Here is an 18886-nt window from a genome sequence, read left to right on the forward strand (position 1 = left end):
ACTAGCAATCATTCAAAACTACAATGGTCAGAGGTACAAGTAACAATTAAAGTAACAGCTTCAGTGTAGTTAAATGCACAAGCCAAACCCTCTTTCTAGACCCCAAAGATATCTTTAGCATATCTATGTTTTAAGAAACACACCAACATTGTGGGAAATGAGCTTATTTGGCGTCTATGGAGGACAGCAATTTATCTAAGCAGACTTGTACACCATTTACATCTATTCATTTAGCAGATGCTGTTATCCAAAGCAACTTACATGTTTATATTACAAGGGCCATTGTCCCTGGAGCAACTAGGGGGTTAATGCTGCATTTCAGACAACTCGGAAGTCAGATATTTCCTAGCTGGAATCTCCCAATTTCATTCCAGACAAACTCGGAGGTCAAGAATTCTGACCTCCTACTGGGAAAAAGTACAATGGAACGCCACTTGAAGTCGGAGTTCCCACTTCTGAACTCAGGTGTAAGTCGATCTACCCCAACTTCAAGGTTGGAATTGAACATCCAAGTTGTCTGGAATGCAGCATAAGTGCCTTGCTGTGGCCAACGCCCAGTCACATAGGCCTACTTGGAACTACATTCTCACTTCACTGACTACTCTAAGGCCGGGTTCACACCAGCCAGCGGCAAGCAGCAACCGCAAACGGTAGCAGCGCTTTGCCAACATGAGAAAGTAGTTCCAGATATGTATATCTGCTTAGAAAATTGCTGTTATCATTTTACATTGTTATTTCTACACGCGGTAAATACACAAGTCACAACATGTAAACAACACAATTTTGGAGTTGTTGAAGTCTATTTTGTCACTTTTAGGCTAATGGTGGGGCTGTCAGACTGGGTTTTATACTAGAGTATTAGCCGTCTAACTCTAGGATAACGTCTGGAACATTCTCTGTTTTAGGCACACAGACAGACCAGACGAGGGAATCTAAAGCAATGTTTTATGCATGTCAGATATGTCCAGATACTGTCACTGATAAAATAACAATGCAAATGAGAAAGCTGCCTATTGCTGTTGTAACATTCAGAACCATTAGAGCATTCAAGCAGAGGTGGAAAGTCTGGATTTAGAAAGTCCTACTACCCGTTCCATTGGTTCACATGATTTACTAATGATGGAGAAGTGCCACACACTCTGACTGCATACTGTATATATGAAATATATATGGGGCAGCCGTGGCCTACTGGTTAGCACTTCGGACTTGTAACCGGAGGGTTGCCGGTTCGAACCCCGACCAGTAGGAAGCGGCTAAATTGCCCTTGAACAAGGCACCAAAAACCCTCACTGCTCCCCGAGCGCCGCTGTTGATGCAGGCACCTCACTGTGCCGGGATTAGTGTGTGCTTCACCTCACTGTGTGTTCACTGTGTGCTGAGTGTGTTTCACTAATTCACGGATTGGGATAAATGCAGAGACCAAATTTCCCTCACGGGATCAAAAGAGTATATATACTTATACTTATCAGGCAATGACGTTTCGGCCTAGGTCCCTTTCCACAGGTGTATTAATCAAGCACCTAATAAACCTTCTCATATGGAGCCAGAGGGCACAACACTTCTCTATCACTGAACTTTTTACTAGTGGCCAGCACCCCACAAAAGAATCTTTGGTGTGCTTTACATGTACTTCGCATAATTTACTAAACCAGCTCAGAGTCCTGCAACGGGTCGTGTACCCGCGGGTACCCGCATAAAAGTAGCTCAAACGGGTGGATTATGACATTCCTAAAATTCACGGGTGGGGGTGAGGGCGGATAAGGAACTCCTTGCGGGCAAGTAACGGATGAAAACCAAAACAGTATTTTAGTTTGCTGAAATAAAACATAAATGAAAAAAATGTGTAATGTCTAAATTACCATTACATCACACTGTGGTGTGTTTTAGTCAACGATAGCCTACGACCTTGACCCTCACGTCACTACTGCGACTTTGATTTCTTCGATGCATCTCGTAGTTGGAGCGTTGTCAGGATAGGCATAGGCCTACATATAGTTGCTGGTGATGCTCAGGTTGTATTTTTTTATGTTATGTATTTTGTAATGTTCTGATGCAGCAAGTTTTGGGCTATGGTTCGTTATTATAAAATTTAGCACTAATACGAAATGTGAAATAAAAATGCTCGAATTATATTCCATCGCCTATTTAAAGGTAGCCTACCGATGGTAGGCTACTTGAATAGCGTAAAAGAAAGCGCACTTTAAGCTATATTGTTCATTAGCTTAAGATTTAGATTGAATGTGAAATACTGAATGTGAAAGTTGACAGGGGCGCGTTACATATTTGTATTAGGTTATGTTTGTAGCCCTACGTGCTCCAATAGCGTGAAAGAAAGCACTCGTTAGGCTGTTCCATAGAGTTGAGAGGTGCGAGACTTTAATTGGAATGATTTTAGCTCGTGTGTGATTTATCGTGGGCACGGGTCGGGTAACAGGCCAAATATTAACGGGTCTGGGCGGGTCCAGATATAATTTTGATATCACGGGTGACGGGTCGGATCTGGTGCTGAACTTTACGGGTATTACGGGTACGGGCGGGGGCTGGTCTCCAAAAACGGACCCGTGCAGGACTCTGTACCAGCTGATTCTACTTAGCACAACCCTTCAGAAAGAAAGACTAGCTGATTAGTCAAATTAGCCGTGTTAAGTGAACGAACAGAAGAATAAATGCATGGTTAAGACTTTTCCTTTCTGAAGACTCTGTATTACTGTTCCGCATTCATGCATCATGCAGAACTGACATCCACTGACTTTGGTAACATACTCGCAATTTACACACACACACACACACACACACCCAAGCACACGCACGCATGCACGCATGCACGAATGCACGCACGCACACACACACGCAATCATCTCCAATGAAGGGTCAGGAAAGCCTTCCTGTGAAGATCCGCTACAAGAGCAGGCCTGCAGTCATTGTCATCAATGGCAGAGTCTGTGTTTTCGATGCCATTCATCGCCTCAAAGTGGGAGTAAGCGTTGAGAAGATCTTCTGCTGAGGGGAATCGGACATTCCGCAAGCTCTCCAGCGTCTGAACGGCTCTGGACACTGGAGTTTGGTTCTGCAGGATAAAGAGAGGAACAGCCAACTAAATATATGATGAGCAGAAAGAATATACACAATGCATAATACAGCAAAAGGAATGGCAATACTTTATTTGAATTTCGAAGCTTTACGCAGCTAACATAACCAATATATTAATAAGTTGTGGCTCGTGAATAACATGTCTGTTTCAATGTCACAAATATTGTGTGTTAATCTTTCAAATAAGGTCAGGTCTTAAAAGAAGACAGAGCTGTAAAACAGACCTGTAAACTGTGTCTGAGATAGAGGCAGAGCTCTATACTCAGAATGAGATGATTGTCGAAGTTGTGGAGGCCATCTTGCCATTCCTGATACCGGTAGAGGACTTGGCAGTCTGGGCAACGCCTGATGTACGTGGATATGTCTGTGGAACACAGCACAGTTTAGAAGTGATGAAAACTTGACCTTGTGCTTTACATTTTTACTTCATCAAGTTGTATGTAATGTTTCAATATATATGCATCAAATTTAATTTAATTGAAAAAGTTTAAAAGAAAAACAAATCATCCAAAAGACAGGCATAACCATGTGAGCACAGTTTAGAAGTGATGAAAACTTGACCTTGTGCTTTACATTTTTACTTCATCAACTTGTAGGTAATGTGTCAATATGTATGTATCAAATTTAATGTAATTAAAAAAGTTAATGTAATTAAAAGAAAATCAAATCATCCAAAAGACAGGCATAACCATGCCATTACACATTGTGGCTGATGGCAAAGCCAGTCAGGCTGAATCCGCACACTGTTGTTTGCTGTCCAATATGCTTTATGCTTTATATTGTGTAATAATAATGCATTGGCCAATTGTTACAACAGTTTCACATCCGAGTCTGTTTTTGGTTCCAGCATCTGTGTGTTGGATATACATGTTATTTTACTCTCAGGTCTCTTCCTGTGTTATTCTGAGAGTCAGTAGTCAGTGATATGCTATGCTGTCATGCTTCAAGTGTCATGCTTTTACAAACAACTTTTTTTTTTTTTTAAAAGTATATTTTTCAAAGTGTATTTTTTGCTGTAAAAGTCATTCCACAGTCATTCCACTGACTGATAATGCCATGGATTGTCTGTCTGACTAAGAAGCCCATCCAGATATTATGTCTTATGGTGGCGTGTTCAGGCACAGCGTACCAGAAAAAAAGATGCACTTACGGTCAGCTACTCCCATCATGGTGACAATCTTGGCTTGGTCTGTCACGATCTCTGATTCCTCAAGGCTCGGCTCGTGTAAACAAAGGTCGCAGGTCGTCTCCACTGGAAACAAATGTGCGGGGAACTCAAACACAGTGTTGGTCAAGTCCTCTGGTAGCTCGGCGGGGATTCTTTTATGCTCGTAAATGTACTCCACACTGCGCTTGACGTCGCCGTTGGCAGAGTTGGTGTCGTTGGTGGAGTCCACGTTCCCTCGCCCAGAAGCGTTCCTGGAGGGCAAACCTGCGCCCTTGATTAAGTCCCGGTTGGTCTGGAAGATGTGCCATTTCGCAATGTTCTTGTGGACGCACGAGATGTGAGGTTTCGTGCACGGACAGTGCCACTCGTTGCGGTCGACGTTGTAGCTCACCATGACCCTGCCCAGACAGCTGAACTCGTTCGTTTTGGACTCGTGGACGGAGACGAAGACGCGGCGCGGCGCCCCACCCAGGTCCACCCGCACCGAGAAGGGAATCTTGGCGGCCTGGGCCATCTTCTGTCTCCTCAGGCACACGGCTCGCTTGGCGTCGCTGAGTTGCTTGACGATGACCATCTCGTCCAGCACCTCCTGGTCCAGGACCACATACGGCACCGTCTCGTTGCAGAGGTCCAGATCCTTCGTGTGCTGACAGTGGCTGACACTCAGCCCGTGGCGTTTGGCCATCTGCTGGAACTGGTGACACTCCTTGAGGTCGCAACGGACCACCTGGCCATCATAGACCTTCCGCTGGGCATGCACCGGCGCCAGGAACCCGCGCGCATGTCTCCGGACAGCCACGATCCCGTTCTTCCGGTCCACCCAAACACTCTTGAGCTGCGGCGTCCTTTTGGGGTTCTCTCGTGCCGGCACCGGCAGGTCCTTGTGGTGTCGGGTTATGTGGACCTTCAGATTGCGTTTAAAGAGAACCATGGGACAGTGGGGACACTTCATCCTTCGCCTCTGCTCTTTGGACTCGGACTGAGATGACATTTCGGCCATTTCGGACGCTGAGGGAGGTGGCGAGTGAGAGGGGGACACCGGGTTTGCGGACGAGGATTCCTGCTCTTCAGAGGGTGTGCCTGTTGGAGCTTGATCTGCAGAGGACGAGGTGACCGACGTTTGCTGCCACGATGGTGCCGTTGTGGGCTGCCGCAGTGAAGGAGACGAAGCGGTTGTTTGCGGCAGCGATGGTGACGTGGCTGTGGCGGTGGTGTTCGGTAAGGTTTCCATAGGATCGGGGGCCAGCTCCATAGCTGCAGTGGTTGGGGTCTGCAACTCAGGGGCTTGTGATGGAAACGATGTAGTTGTTGGCTCGTCATCCTGCGAGGATGTAGTTGTTAGAGCTTTATTAGAAGTGGACGTGGTTGTTACTGTTGTTGTCGTTTCTTGAGGCGAGGACTTCACTGTTGAGGCTTGCTTTGGCGAGGATGCGGTCGCTGTGGTTTGAAGCAGCAACAAATGTCCCGCTGTGCCTTGCAACTGAACGGGTGTAGTTCGCAGCAACGCGGGTCCAGCCGAGGTCTGTACCACAATGCCCACGGATGGGGCATTCGCCGACGGCCGAGATGAGGCTGTAGTCCTGTTACTGTTCTGATCACCGGAACAAGTCTGTTTGGCATTTGCCTTATGTGTGAGACATTCGTCGCATCTTTTCAGATGCCTTATGAACACATTTTTCAAGACGACACTTTGATTACAAAAGCAACAGTGGTAGTGTGGCACGTCGCAGCAGTCTAAGCCGCATCTGTATATTTGTATTCCTGAAAACCATAGAGCATAAAGCAAACGCCAACATTAGTGCAAAAGTGCGTTTATATGTGCTTTTACATTTAACAATCAATGCATAGTTAGCCTATTGGCTCTAACGGGAGAACCCTAAATCTGCCGCGTATCGTTGATAGTCCGGATAGCCTGTGTGATCCGCCTGCCTAATAAACAGCCAAATCCTTAAAAAAAAATCATTAACCCTCTTCAACAAGAGTGTGTTTCTTTACACATTAGTTCATATCAATTGACAAAAACCTTACCTTTATACGTGAGGACGTTTCTTGAATGGGTCTGAATGTGGGGCACTAGAGATGCGTAATCGCCTGCCTTCTTGCACAGTGAACACTTGTAAGAGTTACCCACTTCAACCATAGCAGGTTTGGTCATTCCAATAAAGGATTTTAAAGCCTGGTGGAAATAAAGACATATATTATTACATGCAAAGTTACCAAAGTAGCACAAACCGTTCGTTTTAAATGCTGCTTGTTTATCATACCGTCGACTGATCCATCTTCGCCATGGCCAAGTTGTAATCGGTGTTATGCTTCCTTTCGATGTGTCTCTATGGTTTTGGGAAGTTGCAGACCAGCTACTTTGGAATTACCGCCACCTGCTGGATTGAAGTGTGTCGATCGTTGTACTACCAAAGTGTTTTCAAATGGTCTGTAGGCCTACCACATAGCACTGTAGGCCTGCAATGCAAGACAATGCACGCACCGTGTGGCTGCGTTCCTGAAAACTCGAAGCCAGTGCTTCCAATGTGCAGGTTGGCAACTTGTTCAGGTTGGCATTTTGCATAGCACCATCCACAGTATGATTGTGTGTGTGTGTGTGTGTGTGTGAGTGTGTGTGAATTTGAGGCATGAGAGAGCTCGAGCGGAAAAGCGCTATAAATAACCATAACATAGCGCCACGACTTCATACTATATCATTTTATCTTGAGTGCACTGTAAACATACGTGTTTACGCCATTAAGTTGCAGTTGGTAGTACTGCAGTGAAATAAAACCTAAATAATAATCAAATAAATTATCATTGATATTGTTGTTTTTATTGCAATCATTTTAATGCTTGGCATTTCAACTTTACATGAAACTTCATGTAGGCATTTCAACTTTACTTAAAACTTAATGCTAGGCATTTCAACTTTACTTGAAATTTAGTGTTATAGTAGTGTATACTATATTGCTTTAGACAAAAGTGTCAAATACCATTAACAAAAAGTAATTGGAACACTTTATTATTACTTTTGAAATCCAAAATGATAATGCTGTAATAATATCATGACAATACTACTCAAAATCTCTGCCGTAACAGCATTTGAAAATCATAGCCTAGGCCTACTGCCAAGAAGAGGTGTCTGCGCTAAATCAGAAGGCTACATTCTAAATTCGAAGGCTAATAATTGATCAATTATTGGTTTACAATTTATTGAGATTGGGCCAAGCCTAAGACAAGGCCCACCCAGGCACCTCTGTAGACCCTAAAAACAGCAGTCGTGACCTATAGCAGTGTTTTTCAACCTTTTTTGTGCCACGGCACACTTTTGACACTTAAAATGTCCCACAGCACACTAACACCCTGTGTGGAGAAAAAATAAACATATCATAGCCTAAAATTTCAAATAATACAGATATGGCCTTATTATGGCTTCTATGCAAGACCTGCTCAATAAAACAAGCGCCCTCTGTTTCATTTGTAGGTGACTATATCTAATTTAATTGTTGTTATGAACTGGATATGTGATGATTCTGTGAATACTGGATATGGGGCCACCGTTGTACAATGCCTGCATACCACAAATAGTGCAATCATACAATCAATGAGAGCATGTGGTTATAAATTCTTTGATGCAACAGTTGCTTCTCTGGACCAGTGAGTGACATTTGGGCATTTGGACATTTTCTGCGGCACACCTGATGATCTCTCACGGCACAGTAGTGTGCCCCGGCACAGTGGTTGAAAAACACTGACCTATAGTGCCCTGTGTAGAGTCTTAACTGTGGCAAAGAGTTTAGACATATGATGGAAACAGCATTGACTGTGTCTCAAGTTTAGAATGTAACTTTTATGACTATGTCATGGATATGCTTTTATCACATACTGTTAAAACCACTGTCTCACACACAAGCACCTGTTTGTACACACAATTGCACCATAAAGTCCCCCCCCCCCCCCCCCCCCCCTAAACACACACACACAGACACTTACACTCCCACTTACATTACAAATAAACACAGATAGGGAGTATCTCAAAAAGGCGTGTGCACCAATGTGAACGTTCAGCAGCTGCAGCTGCAATCATTCAGTCACACACACACACTCATAACTACACACGACACATACGCACCCATAATAACACACGACATGAGTGCTCACGCTGCTGCTAGTGTTGCTGCTGACTCTGTCACTGTGTCTGCCCAGGCCTCTTCAGCAGAGTCAGCACAGCAGCACCTGCCCGGGCCTTTTCACCGTCTACAGCACTTCTGTGACCTGACCCACACACTGCCACAGAGCACACACACACACATACACAGGAAACCCACACACAGCTAATGTTCAACCGCACGCTGCAATCGGGAGGAGTGTGTGAGGAGTCTGTTTATTGTGTCACCTCTCATTTAAAGACTTCAAGAAAGCTGTGTTGATTCAAAGATACGGGCAAATTTGCATTCTTAAAGTTTGAAAAAGTTCTTTACAAAGTTTACAAAAGTTTAAACAAAGTTTTACAAAGTTTAAAGCAAACACATGGTTGGCTATGCCCTGACCTAATGAATGAATTCAAAACGCATTGACAGGGCTTTCTCAATGCAATTTATTGCTTAATGGGATATATACAGTAAATATGTCCTTTAAAAATCATATATTTTATAATCATAATGGCCTGGATACATGATACTAAAAAGAAATTAAAGTGTGTTAAACTTTCACAGCCAATATGTCATAGAAACATAATACAGTGTACAGTAAGCACAGTGTTTATTTACCAAGGTGTTGATTATGTAAATTGAGGACTAAGGATCCCTTTTACTCTTATTTACAGTTTTACTTTTACTCTTATTTACAGTCCCAAGGGATTGTGATATACTCTTAAAACAAATGTGTTGGAAACAACACAAACTGTGTTGTCCCTATATCTGGACAAAGGGATGTGTTATTGTGTTAAAAAAAAACAACGGAAGTTGTGTTATTTTCAACACATATTGTGTAACAAATAACAAAAGCAATATGTTGGAAATAGCACAAACTGTGTTGTCCCTATAGACCCTTTCATCAATAAAAACAAAAACAATGCTTGAACGTTCTATTTGGGCCCCAATCTACTTCCTCTGCATTAAGATAACATATGGAATGTTAAAAAGGAAGTCTTGTGGGGCCAACTATGATGCTGATAATGGAACTCTCCTGAAAGGGTCAGAGATGTGTTGTTTTCAACACATTCCTTTTAAGAGTATACTGAGAGTAGGCTACAGTAGAGAGAGAGAGAGTGTAGAGAGAGAGAGTAGAGAGTGCTGCCTGGGTGGCTGACAGAAAATGGTTCAGGCTGAATAGGTGAGTAAGCGCATAGTTAGGAGCCCAGATAAGACCACCATCTTCACACACAGCGATCTCAGGCCCAATATGGTGAGGTGGAGAAAGAGAGGGAGAGTCTGTAGAGAGACAGAGAGAGAGAGAGGGAGAGAGAGAGGAAGAGAGAGAGAGTATAAGACTACTATGTTTCTTAAGCTTTAAGAATAATAGCAACACTTCAATTATGTCTAAGTCTAAATGGAGAGAGCTCAATGACTATAAAAAAAAAACATATGGAGAGAGCCCAATGACTATAGAGCCCATTTACTATAAAAAAAGAAAAAGAAAACATAGGCATCATAAGTTCATTTCAATAACAAAGCAACAAGGAAAGAACCAAGCCGTAACTGGACTCCCCTGTTGCCATGGTTGGCTCGGCTGGGACAGTCTCCCCTGACAAGAAGACTGATGCTGTAAGTGGCCCGGAGTCCTTCACCATGCAAGCTGTGGGACCATCTGTGTCCGCCTTGTGCAGATAGGCAGTGGCAACGACATCACTCTCTGTAGATGGGTAAACGGTGTAGTGCATTGGGTCTTGTTCTAACACAAGTTAGACCGAGGCTCTATCTAAAAGCACAGTCTCTATGTTTGGCAAATACGGAGCTGAGAAGACCAAACTGGACAAAGCAGTCATTTATACCCCAAGTGATTAAATCCTTAAAGAAATACCTGACAGATACGATTAGGTCATGACTCCTCCTGTATCTCTGTTCAGCAGGTCTGAATAGTGATATTTTTTTAAATGTAATTATTATTATTTTTTTTATCTCTAACACACTGAGGGCCTCTGTGTTACATTGGGGTACTGTGGACTGACGCTACACTGTTCTACTCACTGAAAAACAGTTTCCCTACACGGACAAAATAACCTAACTAACTAACTAACCTAACTGGGCTTTGAAGGACCTACCAGACTGTGGAAATCAAACACCACTCAACTACTTCTGGGCCTACAGGAGAGCTGCCCTTTCTGGCATTGTTTGGCAATCATGGCAATTGGGTTATGATAATTACTAATTCACTCAACTAAATTTGGAAGTTTGTTTTTTCTTGTGTTGAATCTTACCTGGAAGGAGCCTAAGTCTGTTGCCATCTCCACATTTTAGGAACTTCTCGCTCTTGTGGTTGACTGCGCAAAAATACACGGCAGAGTCGCTCGGTATGGATCCTTTATTTGTGAGCTTGATCCCGTCGTCATAATTAATCTGAACTCTCACCGGTGAACCGGTGGACGTCCACGAAGCCTTCATTAGGATGTTCGTCCCCCAAGTATGAGATTTGCTTTATGCAGACGGGATGTCGACCAGGCTTTTGCTGATACCAGAAAAAGTAATATGGCTTTTCGACTTGTGCGTAAAGACAGGAGAAATCAACTGCAGCTCCCATTTTCGACTGTATCTCCGTTTCCCTGGTCCAGAGTTTGGGAGACGGTATTTTCTAACAGAACCATGCAAAGATTATTCCATTAAATGTAAACAATCACAATAATTTACAACATAATCATAATGCTGAATCAACATGGACATGGGTAGCCTACTCACGGTGTTGCAATATAACACAGAAAAACATCAGCGGAGTCAGGGACATGCTCACGAATGTTGCCGCTTCTGTGTAGCGTTAGGGACCGAACAAGACTCAATGTCAATGGTAAGCAGCAGTCTTCCAGTTGCCACCTCCACTGCTCATCCAAAGTGATGTGGCCAAGTAGGCCAAGCGTACAGAGCGCAGCTAGCGCACTTGGTTACAAGCGCTGCCCAGCACTCCTAAACGTTGCCTTGTAAAGTTTTAGTTAGTGACTCAGTCTGTTGTTGACCTCATAGTTGAACAGGTAGGCTTAGCTCTCTTTAACCCGACGTGTGAGAAAAGTTAGTTTCTCTAATTGTAATATGTAGACCTAATTGGAATAATCCACTCGCTTTTAGTTTATGTTTTTATTTTATTATTAATATTATTATTTTGCACGTCGTTAATGGAATGCATCTTTTCGTACCAGATGCTCTGCTAGTGCGTATTCATATCTATGGTTAGCACAATAACCTTAGTGGAAGTTCTTGTAGCATTCTGATTGCTACAAGAACTAATTCTAATTGGTAAAGCATCTGTGACGCAACAGTCAGCAAGATTCTACAGAAAATCAAGATTCCAGGCGTCTCGAAGATTATCTTCTCTGTAAAACATACCTTCTGAAATCGACGTGAGGTTGAGTCAGAGACAAATCACCAAGATGAATAAAGCCGATTATTTGGCCTTCCCAGCCATAGTGAGCACTCCAGGCCAGTATATTCACATGAGAACAATGTGGGATGGTCACCATTACAAATATCATATGGACAGAATGAGAAATGGTAAGATGTCACCAATTCAGTCATTCACTGTAGACTGTAGTCATCTTTTCACTGTAGTCAAAACTAAGTTGATGCTTTGCTGTGCAGTAAAACCAATGGTTGACAACAAAGCTCCAAGAACCTACATACACTGTCACCTGAAAATGAAGAAAATTCAGGTAAGGGGTGTTTTTTATGTCATGAACTTTGTCACAAATATTTCTGTCATCAGTGATTAAATGATAAAGCTTTTTTGAATCCTTGAACTAATAGTAGATAGGCACAACATGGCGTATTCCCGCGTCAGTGATATATCATGTTAGCCTGTACCTTGCAATATGGCGAGTGCTGCTATTGAACTGACTGTTCAGATGGAGCAAGAGCGACTGATGGAGGTGGAGAGGGACAACAGGCTGCTGGTCTCCAGAATCGCCCGCACCATGGCCAAAGGAGGCCTGGATAACTGGAACCAGGAGTACGAGATGTTGACCGAGAACAGGTCTGTCCTCCACGTTATCATACGCAGTGGTCATTCAGTGTGCTTTACATGTTATGACACAAGATTAGCGAAAACATTTTTTGTCACATACAGCAGACATCACCTCACCATCCGCTAGCTGCCTGTGCCCTGAATACACTGTAAAAAAAAAAACGTGATTTCTGTGGACAGCCCAGGTAGCATAGCAGCTCTTTTCTGCTTAGATTTTGGAGAGGGGGGGGTCCTACCCGAAACTAGAAAGTTGCTAGGTTGGTAATCGCCTATAGAGGGCCGCTCATACAATGGCAGAAGTGCCGTTCGTCATGTTATGAGGTTATGTGCCATCAAAATGATTTTGGAAACGTTATCCCATCTCCCCTGTCATCCCCCCAACACACACACCAAGACCCCTGGCAGTTGGGTTAGCCTCTTGAGCCGTGGATCTGCCCAAGGTTTCTTCCTTGGTAAGGGAGTTTTTCCTTGCCCCTGCTCTTGGGTGCTCCTTGTTGGTGCCCCCCGCCCAATCCCAATCCTCCCCCACCTTTCTTATGCAGCCCTTGCCACTTAATCTACTAAACCCCCCCCCCCCCCCCCCCCCATAAATGCACAAATAGGCTGACACCAGACATAATTTCACTGCATTTCTTACTTCCAGTAACTTCCAGTAAACTTCCTTGTATCCTTGTATCCTTGTATGTTAAGGTAAAAAAAAACTGTTAAGGGTGCCTTTAAAGCTGAAATGCATGTGGTGACGTGTGTCCATCATTTTCCTCTAGTGGGACCACTGACCTGCGGAACAGGGAGCTGGTGAAGATCTCCCTGGAGAACCAGGCCGTCCTCAAGAAGATTAAGACCACCAAGCCCGTGTACGACCACAAGCACTGGCTCAACGACTTCAAAGTAAGGGGCAGGTGTATAAGTATAAGTATATATATACTCTTTTGATCCCGTGAGGGAAATTTGCTCTCTGCATTTATCCCAATCTGTGAATTAGTGAAACACACTCAGCACACAGTGAGGTGAAGCACACACTAATCCCAACCAGTGAGCTGCCTGCTACGCGGGGTGAGGTGCCTTGCTCAAGGGCACTTCAGCTCATTCACTCAGTGACATGCTCATTCACTCGGTGCAAAACAGGTACATTAAAACAATAGCCGCTACAACACAGCTGACATGCCACCGGAAATATATGAGCTGGCTGAAAGGCCTTCCAGAAAGAGACTAGCATATAGGCAATAGTTCAACTACAATTTTACATACTGAATTTTAACTGATGAACTGTTAAGTCTGTGTCCTACCTCAACGAAACCACAATGAAGGAAGGTCCCAGCTAGCAATGAAATGAAATGAATGAAACCTCAATGAAACGCTATCAAAGGCTGTTCTGTTGGTGATGTTAATTTGCCCAAGGTTGCTTTGTTGGTGTTTTTGTTTTTGATGATACATAGGCTTGGTTGTTGATTGACTGCTGTGGGAAATCTATAGCACTAGGAATTTAATACCTCTCCTATCTGAATTGTGGGCAGGCTGTCCAAGTGAAGTATCACCAAAAGAGAGAATGAGAATGCGACATCAAATTAAATCGGATCAGATCGGAGCTGGAAAGTTGATTGGCAGGTCTTCTAATTGGGCATTGTGACCCTGCTCAAACTACATGACCGATTTGACAGGAATTTGGCCTTCATAAAGTCTGTCAGATCTGACCATCTATTTTATGAGCTAGAAACGGGTCAAAATTGCACCGTGTCTGGTTGGCATATGATTTCGATTGATACTATCACTGCTGATCCATATCTATCTCTATCTTTCTAGAGATAATAATGGCAGCTAGGCAGAAATAAAGACACATCTCATGTCTCACTAAGATAAGATGACGGAGACATTTTTTGTGTTTGTATGTTTTCATTCAGGTGACAAGAGATTACATGAATCGGCTGAGAAAATATCCACATAACAATACTACGAAGGTAAGGAGGCATAATTAAAGGTTGTATCAGCGATAGTGGGGATACGTCACTTCTGTTGATGTTCAAACAAAACAGAGAGCTACTTACTCCCTTCCCGTCCGTCCCGTGCAATTGAAACTCTCCTACACGCCATCTCGTCGGTTATTGGTTGAAACACTTTATTTTGCTTTTGAGTGGTTGGTAGCTATTGTTTTTGTGTACAGATCTCGAGCCTAGGCTGCCTACAGAGACGCGTTTTTTTTTTGTTTTTTTGAGGGCCTGCTTATGGGGCAGGCAGCTAGCGGAATGTTAGGAAAGATTAGATGAATGTGATCATTTATGTTTGGGCCTTTTTTGGGCCTGAAATCGCTGATACAACCTTTAAGTAACATAAATTGTTTTATATAGCACATTAATACAGATAAGAATAAATCATACTGGAAAATACTATCAGTGTTTCTGTATTATTATTGTTATGAATGAATCACCACACTCCATGGTCAAAGAGACATTTGTCTAAAGTGTTGTCCTGTCCTCTCTGCAGGTGCGTCCTCTGGAATTGATTAACTGAGCGACATCCAACAGCAATGCAGCAATTTACCCATCAGCAATTTATTCGTTTTATACGATGAGATGGAAGCAAAAGCAAAATCAATAAAATGATACTGTGCTTACCATAACAAACTCCATTTTGATATGTGTGTGTGTGTGCCTGTCCATGGGTGTGTGTGTGTGTGTGTGTGTGTGTGTGCGTGTGCGTGCGTGCGGACAAGTGTATGTGTCCCAATGAGCAAATGCATAATGCAGGAGATACAATCCATAAATTCATGAAGGCTCAGACATCCACACAAATGTTCCATCACTTCAGCACTAAGCCCACCTGCACAGGCCGAGAGAGGAGAGGAGAGGAAAAGAGAGGAGAGGAGAGGAGAGGAAAAGAGAGGAGAGGAGAGGAGAGAAGAGACAGTTTAGGATGGAATAACATTAGCCTGCTTCACCAGGTGTGTAAATCACTCACAGAGGAGAATCAGAATCAGAATCGTGCTTTGATGGCCAATTATGTTTACACACACACACACACACAAAGGAATTGGATTCAGCATTTGATGACAATATACAGGAGACGATCTAGACAATGTGCACACTATACGCACATACTGTTCATACATTCCAGAACAGATATACAGTAGACAGTACACCCACCTGGAGATGATTAGAAATGACATGACACGACTCTAAATAAAGAAATAAACTACTCTTACGTAAAGATACTAAAATATTGACTTGCTGGACGTTTTTTGCTCGTTTAAGCCCCCAACGTTGTCTTCAAGGCAGCCCTGCCTGGAAGGCGCTAAGGTAAGGCATGGGTTAAGGTTAGGGTTAGGATTAGGATAAGGTGCCTTTAAGTCGACGGTGTCAGCGCTGCCTGGAAGACAACGTTGGGGGCATAAGACAGAGCTGAACGCTCATAACTAGTGTAGTATCATCCTGCTCTAGAGTCTTTGGAAACCATGTAATGACTTGCATGTAGATTGCAACATGTACTGACGTGACATCTGGCATAAAAACTGTTGTACCTAGCATGCCATTACATCTCTCTCCCTCTTTCTCAACTTGTTTCTTTCTCTCTCTCTCCCCAAAGCAAACACACACAGACACACACACACACCACACCGTCACTGCCACCCTCCACTCCACCCCTCAAACACGCACACACACACACCACACCGTCACTGCCCCCCCCCCCCCCACACACACCCACACTCCACCCCTCAAACACGCACACACACACACCACACCGTCACTGCCACCTCCCCACTCCACCTCTCAAACACACACATACACACACACACACACACCCCACACCGTCACTGCCCCCCCCACACACACACACACCCACACTCCACCCCTCAAACACACACACGCACACACACACACACACACACACACACACACACACACACACACACACACACACACACACACCTTGTCTGTGGTCAGGCCAGGGCACCTCCAGTTGTAGAGGTAGTAATGCATGCGTCCGTCAGCAGGACAGAACTTCAGCTGGTCCATAACACTCCTGTTCTCCATTACGTCCAGGGCAGTGAACACGTCAAAACCTCTCTAGAAAAAGTGTGTGTGTGTGTTTGTGTGTGTGCGTGTGTGTGAGAGAGAGAGAGAGAGAGTGAGAGACACCATAGATAAGACATAGGCAAAAAGCAGTCACACGTGTGTGTTTGTGTGTGTGTGTGTGTGTGTGTGTGTGTATAAGTATGTGTGTGTGTGTGTGTGTGTATAAGTATGTGTGTGTGTGTGTGTGTGTGTGTACTGTATGTGTGTGTGTATGTGTGTGTGTGTGTGTGTGTGTGTGTGTGTGTGTACTGTATGTGTGTGTGTATGTGTGTGTGTGTGTGTGTGTATAAGTGTGTGTGTGTGTGTGTACTGTATGTGTGTGTGTATGTGTGTGTGTGTGTGTGTGTGTGTGTGTGTGTGTCCTCTCTGGGCCTCTATAGCCTTACCGCTTTGGCGAGGACCATCACATCCTCCATGAGTTGGGGCAGGGGCGTGAGCGTGTGGGCGTAGTAGAGGCAGAACGCGGCCTTCAGCCTCCGGTGCACAGGGTGGTTCAGCACCACGGAGCTCAGCGTGTAGAAACTCAGCAGGTCTGTCAGCACACCCTCTGGGTTCTAACCCAGAGGTTACAGTGAGAGAGAACATTTCAAACCATATACAACGGACATAATAAACAGGGTCAAAGTGAGTAAATAGGAGTATTGTATTGAGCATAATGCCAGCAATATGCTTTACTGTATTTAAACAAGTCAAATATTTGCTTGTTTTACTTTACTCTGCTGTAATTTGATTTATGAAAAGAAAACATATTAGAAATAGAGAGAAAGAGGGAGAGAGAGAGAGAAAGAGAGAAAGAGAAACACAGGGAGGGGCTGCGATTAATGAGAAGAGTAGGAAGCACTGTTGTCATGTTGAGTGCGTACAATACTGGCCAGGGAAGGTGAGCTGATTGCAAAATACAGGGATGTGATTGGCAAAGGTAAAAAAAAGCAGGAAAATATACTGAGCACGGAGTGACCATAACCATAGGCCTTATGAAAGGAAATATGTACTTGGATCTATACAAATTGCGTGGGTCTCATTTTCAGGTCGAAAAGTCCGGAATTCCACCCCTGAAAATTTATCCTGTTAAAATTCTGCTGTAATCTTATAAATGACCAGTTACCACTGAACTCCACTCTAATCTCTAATTAACTCTATTTATTATTTCCATCTTAAAATACACTCTGTGTCTGGAGGTGTTTTCATGGGGATCTCTGCATTCCTACTTATAAACATGGGAGAGAAACAACACACAGCTTACCACACTGATAATGGACACTGTTACAGAGGGGAATTTTAAGAAGATAAGTCAAGCCAAAGAATTTGAGCAGATTCAATCTCGTGGCCAAACATTTCACCCCACTCCATAAAATCTCTTTAACAATTTGATTCGATTTATAGGAATGCATGACCTTTGAACTGTACCCAGCCAATTCGACCAATAATTCACTTGTACTTCAATCAGACTATATATTCCATTCATTCATTTCCAAGACGCTTTTATACAAAGTGGTTTAAGGCCTAAGTGGTTTATAGTACAGATAGTTTGATTTGATACTCTGATACTTTGATACTTTGATTTGATTGAATATTTGATATGAATATTGAACATTTTTCTGAGTATGTGTTGTTGTGTTTATGGAACTCTATCAGTTCAGTTTTATATGAGCAATATCTATAGGACAAGATATAGGATAAAAGCTATAGAACAAAAGCTATAGAATAAAAGCTATAGGATAAAACCATCAAATACACCATCAAACACACATCAGAAATCCACAGCCTTCAGACGGCAGCTCTGAAACACTGACCTCCACCACGTAGGTGTCGATGACGTCCTCGCGGGGCAGTAGCCAGTGGAGCGCCTCCTGCTGGCTGAATGCGGGACGCAGCTGGAACCTCCTCAGGTAGCCCTCCAGCAAGGCCTGGACCGCAGGGCCATCCTCTGCCCTCATGGGCCGCAGGCCAGGAGTCTTAGGAGCCTGGGGTGAGGAGTGGGTGGACAGAGTGGTCGTCACTACTAGAGCACTTCACTTAATTAATACTTAATTATGGAGGACCACAGGTGTCACTTAAAAGTATTTTGTAAGTCAATTATTAAATTATCAATAAATACTCTAATTTTAAAAAGGGATTTGCAAATATAATTGCAAAATCTTTTTGCTTTTCCATTTGCCAAATCATTTGGAAAAGAATGCCTTAAAAGAAATTTAATGAAACATTGTAACGAACCAAGCTGTGAACCATAAAAAGCTATTAATACATACTTAATACATGAATTAATACTTAACTCATTGAGTGCCTTTCCTTCCCATGCGTTGAGTGCCAAAAACATAATAGGCCTATTACATTTTTAGCTTTTTTTTTTTTAATTACGAAACTAGACACTCTAACACACCTTATATGTGATTTTGGGAACTCTTTGATG

At 43.4% G+C, this 18886-nt stretch overlaps 3 protein-coding genes and 1 long non-coding RNA gene across 5 annotated transcripts in view; 1 reads left to right on the plus strand and 3 right to left on the minus strand.

The window, feature by feature from the left end:
* Positions 1 to 1487: 1487 nt before the first annotated feature.
* Positions 1488 to 7032, minus strand: LOC121699606. The gene is made up of 5 exons (XM_042081890.1): positions 6523 to 7032; positions 6287 to 6434; positions 4241 to 6019; positions 3315 to 3454; positions 1488 to 3067 (listed from the first exon to the last, which is right to left on the minus strand). Exons 1-5 carry the CDS (start codon positions 6544 to 6546, stop codon positions 2855 to 2857), a joined length of 2304 nt encoding a protein of 767 aa, XP_041937824.1. The 5' UTR covers positions 6547 to 7032; the 3' UTR covers positions 1488 to 2854.
* Positions 7033 to 9444: 2412 nt separating this feature from the next.
* On the plus strand, positions 9445 to 15023 carry LOC121699631 (sperm axonemal maintenance protein CFAP97D1-like). Of its 2 annotated transcripts, none has more exons than XM_042081937.1 (6): positions 9445 to 9577; positions 12028 to 12098; positions 12291 to 12418; positions 13174 to 13297; positions 14308 to 14364; positions 14888 to 15023. In XM_042081937.1, the coding sequence occupies exons 2-6, from the start codon at positions 12036 to 12038 to the stop codon at positions 14912 to 14914; spliced, it is 399 nt and encodes a 132-aa protein (XP_041937871.1). In that variant the 5' UTR covers positions 9445 to 9577; positions 12028 to 12035; the 3' UTR covers positions 14915 to 15023. The 2 variants fall into 2 exon arrangements, with proteins under 2 accessions (XP_041937871.1, XP_041937870.1); XM_042081936.1 differs by lacking the exon at positions 9445 to 9577 and adding an exon at positions 11709 to 11940.
* Positions 9892 to 11702, minus strand: LOC121699636. Its single transcript, XR_006026993.1, has 3 exons — positions 11137 to 11702; positions 10662 to 11032; positions 9892 to 10096 (listed from the first exon to the last, which is right to left on the minus strand). It is a non-coding gene; the product is annotated as an uncharacterized LOC121699636 (long non-coding RNA).
* nmt1b (N-myristoyltransferase 1b) overlaps positions 14937 to 18886 on the minus strand; it is an 11690-nt gene continuing 7740 nt past the window's right edge. The window contains exons 9-12 of the mRNA XM_042081913.1: positions 18270 to 18440; positions 16863 to 17030; positions 16330 to 16467; positions 14937 to 15223 (exon numbers count right to left, since the gene is read on the minus strand). Of these exons, the coding sequence (XP_041937847.1) occupies positions 15203 to 15223; positions 16330 to 16467; positions 16863 to 17030; positions 18270 to 18440 (498 nt within the window). The 3' untranslated portion in view covers positions 14937 to 15202. The remainder of the gene's footprint in view (positions 15224 to 16329; positions 16468 to 16862; positions 17031 to 18269; positions 18441 to 18886) is intronic.

Source organism: Alosa sapidissima, chromosome 24, assembly GCF_018492685.1.
Source record: "Alosa sapidissima isolate fAloSap1 chromosome 24, fAloSap1.pri, whole genome shotgun sequence".
NCBI classification, from domain to species: domain Eukaryota; kingdom Metazoa; phylum Chordata; class Actinopteri; order Clupeiformes; family Clupeidae; genus Alosa; species Alosa sapidissima.